General features: G+C 43.6%; 1 protein-coding gene across 1 annotated transcript; it reads right to left on the bottom strand.

Moving 5' to 3' along the window:
* Window positions 1-2,696: 2,696 nt before the first annotated feature.
* LOC103808021 (chromosome unknown open reading frame, human C6orf57) lies at window positions 2,697-4,594 on the bottom strand (the record flags this gene model as incomplete). The annotated part of the gene is made up of 2 exons (XM_009080776.1): window positions 2,697-2,806; window positions 4,442-4,594. Coding segments are annotated over 2 exons (263 nt in total), but the record flags the coding sequence as incomplete, so codon positions are not given.
* Window positions 4,595-6,016: the final 1,422 nt, after the last annotated feature.

Below are 6,016 nucleotides of genomic sequence, written 5' to 3' on the forward strand. Positions count from 1 at the left end.
CACAGAGTGTGTGCTGGGAAGGGTAAAATCTGGTCTGAGGAGATAATAAAGTCATGCAACAATCCATGGAGAAGAAGATTTAGAATTCAAAGCTAAAATGAGTGCAAATTAAGGTGTTAAGACTATTATTAATGATGCAGAAAAGGCAGAAGCTTCCCACTGAAATTTCTACTTCCAATTTAAAAAGGTGGTGCATTGTGTGGGCAAGTATTTTCCAACCCACCAGCAACTGAAAAGGGAAAGCATTACTAGAAATAACTATTTTAGTACACAGCATATATTAAAGTTCAAAGACAGCTGACCCAGCAGATCTTTAGGTAACTGGAAATGTCAGTGGATTTTGGGAGGATCTAACTGTCATACTACAGAAGGGAAACTGGAATGAATTAGATATAAATACAGACCAATTTTCCAATACCCAAACCACGCTGCAGAATTTAAAGATTAAAGGTTCAAAATGTAATAACCACTAATTAAGATATTTTATGAGAAACAGGCTCTAGTTAACCTCATTTTGCTCCTCAGGGAGGTATTTAGTTGATAAACCTAACTGAATAGCTTTAGTACTTTTGTAGGGAATCATCAGAGTGAGACAAACATCTGCACTCACAACTAGCACAATCCTATGCCCATGTGTGCACACAGGGCACACAAACTGGTGGATTTCAGCAAGGAGCTCCCATTTGCTACCAGTCAGCTCAGTCTGAGGGAGACTGCACAGGTCTGTGATAGGACCAACACACTTTAAGGCTCTAATAAAACCAGGTGAAGGCAAAGCTGGGCAAAGCCCACCCAGAGCCAGCGTAATGCAAACCAACAGGGATCGTGGAGCAGAGCTCACTTCCACTCAGGAACAACTTGCTGTGGTACAGCAAAAGGCACAAACAGCCATACAGGACAAAGAAATGCAGGCAACTGTGCTGGGCTGTCCAAGACACTGCAGGTGGGTTGGGGAAATGTTCTCCCTATACACAGGTATGGAAATCTTTGAGAGCAGCCCTGGGAGAACTTGGGAGTTCTCATGGATGCAAAGCTGGGTATGAGCCAACAGTCTGTGGTCACACATCAGAAGGTCAACCACATCCTGGGCTGCATCAAAAGCAGCATGGCCGGCAGGGCAAGAGACCTGACTCTCCCCTTCTACTCTGCCCTGGTGAGATCCCAAATCCAGTCCTGTGTTCAGCTCTGGGGTCCTCAGCACAAGAAAGATGTGGAACTGTTTGAGCATGTCCAGAGGAGGGACACAAAGATGTTCTGAGGGCTGGAACACCTCTCCTATAAGGAAAGGCTAAGAGCTCGCGTTGTTCAGCCTGAAGAAGGCCCTAGGAAGAGCTCGTCGCAGCCTTCCAGTACTTTTAGGGGGCTTACAACAAAAAAGAGGAAGAGTGACTTTTTACACAGGCAGATAGTGGCAGGACGAGAGGGAATGGCTCTAAACTCTGAGATTTATGGTAGATATTAGGAAGAAATTATTTTCCTCAGAGGGTGGTGAGGCACTAGAACAGGTTGTCCAGAGAAGGTGTGGATGCTCCATCCCTAGAAGTGTTCAAGAAGAAGCTGGATGAGGCCCTGAGCAACCTGGTCTAGGGGAAGATGTCCCTGCCCATGTCAGGTGGGTTGGAACTAGATGATCTCTAAGGTCCTTCCATCCCAAGCCATTCTACAACTCTGTGACTAGAGAAGATCCTTTTGTTCAGGCTGTCAGAAAGAACTTGCACAGAAACAGAGCACACGGTCACACACTGCAATGACAACTTATTCTGATTAGCAAGTACCCACACAAGAGGGAGATTTGCACTCTATTACAGTATTTACAACTAGGCAGATTCTTGAATGAACTGAGCTCAGTCTGACTGAAAGAGATTCCGTTTGACGCCACAGAACTCAGTTTTAAGACCTGCAATATTATATTGTCTAATAGAATGAGTCCCCCTTGAACATACAGTGTCAGAAAGTAAAGCCATGTTTTCCCCAAGCAGCACTGAGCACGTTTGCAAATGGGCATCTCCACTTGCAGAGGAAAAGATGATGCCACCAGCACGGAAGCAGTTAGGTTACAAAGAACAGCACTCCAGAACTGCACACAGAGCACCCCCATGCTCCTTAAAATCACGAGCTGACCCTCTTGGAATTAAGCCTCCCTTTCCATCATGCTATTTCCAGTCTGCAATCTGAGATGAGACTGTTCCCTCTCCACAAGCAGGAAGCAAATCCCAACCCACTGCAACAGGGACAGAGGGGGTGGTTCTGGAGCAAAGGGGCTTGTACCAGGGAACCACAGTGTGCAATCAGAGACCTCCTGCTCTCCTCTGGGATGACTCTGCTTTGGATGAATGGTGTCCAGGCTCATCAACTGCAAACCTCTTTCAACACTTGTACGACAGCACATAAATGTTTACCTGCACTACCAAGCCCTTAGACATCTCAGTAAGCTCCTGACTACCAATTTCACATGACTACAGCTGCATTTCTACTTGCACGGTATAAACAGCATTAAAGATCAGGCAGACACTGAGCAAATAACAGCTCCATAATCTGAGTGGCAGCATTGTGTTTATTTACAGAATATCACTCAGAAAATTCACCACAAGCATGACAGAAACAAGAAGCTTTCACAACAAATCCAGGCAAGATTTTTTCTGTACATTTTTCAACATCAAGAAATATTTTATTAGCAATACAGACACATTTAAACATTAAAAATCTATACAACGTCCTTTTCTCTCCCAGTCTCCAAAACGTGTAGGTTCAGGGCCTCTAGGTCCACCCCTCTCTTTTGTAACAGGATTGATTCCATCAGGGAATTCTAAAACAACAGGGAAAGCTCATTAAAATTCCTATAATGTTGACACCACATATAGATGTCACAATTCATGATGCTTGCCTCTCAGCTTCAATTTCAAATACAAAACCAATTTTCTTCTGTTCTTAAAGGCAACCTGGAGTTAGACATTTCCCAGAGTCCTACAGAAATCATTTCAGTAATTGCCTGTTAATTTTCTGGAGGTGCATGGCAATACTCTCATGAAGCAGCATCACATTCAGTTCCAGAAAATGCTGTTTATCCAAGACTACATCCCCAAGTCTGAGGCAATTACCAGCTCTGCACAGAAGGGCCCTGCAATGCCTTTGAAGTATTTCATGAAGGAATGTCTACAGCAGAAGGAAATTCTGCTTCCAGTGGGCACTCTGCCACCTTCTTCCCCTTGGAGATTACAAATCAGTCTCTATTTCTTTTCCCTGGGATCTCAGTGCTTCCAGGTAAAGGCAAAATATATTTTGTATATGGAAGAATGAGAAGAAAATGTTTTATCAACCTGTTCATGTCTAGTTCATGAAGATTTATGTTGAGCAGAAGAAACTTGTGTTTAATTTGTTGCAAATAGTCGGAAGTTATTCTTTGCATTGGCTCTTTAGAAGTTCTTGTATAATAAATATTTGATTTTAAAAAAAATAAAAATCAACACCCCCCCTCCAAACAGCTCCACCTGGAGTACTGTGTCCTAGAGAAAAATCAACCCCCCCCTCCAAACAACTCCACCTGGAGTACTGTGTCCTAGAGACCTCAAAATAGATAAACATGGGTTACCACTACTGGTGAACAGTAACATTACACTATGGTGCATTAGATGAAGCAGGACTAGCACTCTTAGCCAAGGGACCCCACTGAGCAGCTCAGTAAACTCAGTATCTGCTGTTTCTTTCCAAAACATTGTCTGCCCCCCCTCCAAACAACTCCACCTGGAGTACTGTGTCCTAGAGACCTCAAAATAGATAAACATGGGTTACCACTACTGGTGAACAGTAACATTACACTATGGTGCATTAGATGAAGCAGGACTAGCACTCTTAGCCAAGGGACCCCACTGAGCAGCTCAGTAAACTCAGTATCTGCTGTTTCTTTCCAAAACATTGTCTGCAAGACAAGAGCAAGTCTGGCCATGAAATACAGCCTGAATCAGAAATATTTGCAGACTAAGAAATAGAAGAGGCTATTTGGATAATATAAAGTAGCTGGTGTCCTCATGAGTTTACTACCAACATTTACAGCTGTACTACAGACCAACACCAGCTGCATTGCTCTAACACACAGTTGTTTGTGGGGGAAATGCAGCTCTGCCAGACACCTGGCCCCAACCCTGCCCAAAGCAAGGTCAGGACAGACAGGCAGAGCTGAGTATCTCCAAGAGGAGAGCGATCACAGGTTCTCTGGATGTGTGATCATCCTGGTTCTGGACACTTTTTCCCCCATGCCCCATTTGCTGCACTTGTGCCTACTGCCCTGCCCCTCTGGTTTCTCTCAGAACCATAGAACCATGAGGCTTAGCCAGAGATTGTGAGGAGAGCTGAATGTCTGTCCTCCTCTTAACCTGACATCAGCACTTCATCTCTGGGTCTTGCCTTTAAAACTCAGCTTTCAATTCTGCAAACCATGACTTACTTTCCAGGGGTTCCTTCTCCACACTGGACTCTTCTGGTTCATCAAATCGACCTACTGGATGCTTTGGTTTCTTCAGTGGCTGCTTGGCAGGTTCAGATCTCCCTCTTGGCTCAGAGCTGGAGCTGCTCCGCAAGCTGCACAGGAGTGATGACTCTATCAAGCAAACAGGCAGGAGTAGCATAAATCTGAGAGTTTAATATTGCCTAATTCTGTGACTGCTCAGAGCTCTGAAAACATCCTACTTCACAAACCAGGGACAGGCAAACAAACTAAAACTCATTTAACGTTTGACTCATGAACCCTAATAAATCAGCACAGATCATTATTTTCAGCCCTGGAAACATATGTAGGCAAAACTGTGTTAGTTGTATAACTCATTTCACATAAACAGTGTATTTTAAACCGCTTGCAGTTATCTCCTTGTGTTTGAGACTCTGCACAGTAATTCTGCAGGCATAGACCAGTATGTTCTGTTTTCTGGGAGAAGTCCTAACCTCCCCCAAGAAACCTGCTGGTTTCCAGGTCTTGGCTCACTTCCAGCAGCTTTTGAGTCAGGATAAGCTTCTGTTTTCCCAAAGGAAAGTTTAAAAAAACATAAAACCTTGTTCCCTTAGTAACAGGTTTTCCAGACTGTCAGCAGGGGATAGTTGGGCTTCCCTTATGATGGTATAACTCAGCTGGTAGCCAAAAGCAGGACAAACCTTGAGCACATTGAAGTTCAATTATATAACTGCATGCAAATGCTGTAATTAAAAGCATAAACTTTTTTTTTCCCTTTAAAGCCCTACTAACATTTTGGTTGAAGAGCCAAATGTCCACAGTGAGCACAAATTACCCTCCAGAAATATTTTGGCTGTGGACAAGTGCCTAAGGCAGCTCTGACTTTCCTTAAGAAGGAAGATTCAAGAAGAAATCCTCCCTGTACCAACTGGGTGCAAAGTACCTGAAAGATCTACCTTGATTAAGTGCCTGAAAATTCTACCTTGCTGAGGAGACTGAATGAGGAAACCTTCTCAGGCAGTGTGCATTTGACTCACACCAACCAACAACCCACCTGTATTCCCAGAATTCCTTCCCTTTAAAATGCCACAGCTCCAACACTAAACCCTCCACTCACATAAACTGCACTGTCTGACAGCTGTTGCCAATGCCCCAAAGGATCACATTTCTTTTTAAAAGCAAGACATAACAAACTATCAACAGTGAAGTATCTAATCATTAGCAAACATTGGATCTTTCTACTCCTGCCAAGCATCTTGTCATCCTCCAGCGAGCTAAAAGACAGCTGGAAAATTAGATAATAATTGATATTCTAGTCCGAATTCAAATAAAAGTCAGATTAAGGTACTGGTATAAAACTCATTATCTCAGTCACCAGAGAAGAGGCAAAATCCTTTTTCTGATTTGCAATACTTGATATTGTTGAACACCTAACGTTTTTGTCCAGCTCTTCCATTAACAGCACACTGGTTTGTTCCAGGAGTGCTGTATGGATGGAGAGGGAAGGGAGCCTGAGCGTGTGGGACAGACACTGCTCTTAGAGCTGATACCACAGAATCATAGAATCAACCTGGT

The sequence above is a fragment of the Acanthisitta chloris genome, unplaced genomic scaffold (assembly GCF_000695815.1).
Source record: "Acanthisitta chloris isolate BGI_N310 unplaced genomic scaffold, ASM69581v1 scaffold18428, whole genome shotgun sequence".
Taxonomy (NCBI): Eukaryota; Metazoa; Chordata; class Aves; order Passeriformes; family Acanthisittidae; genus Acanthisitta; species Acanthisitta chloris.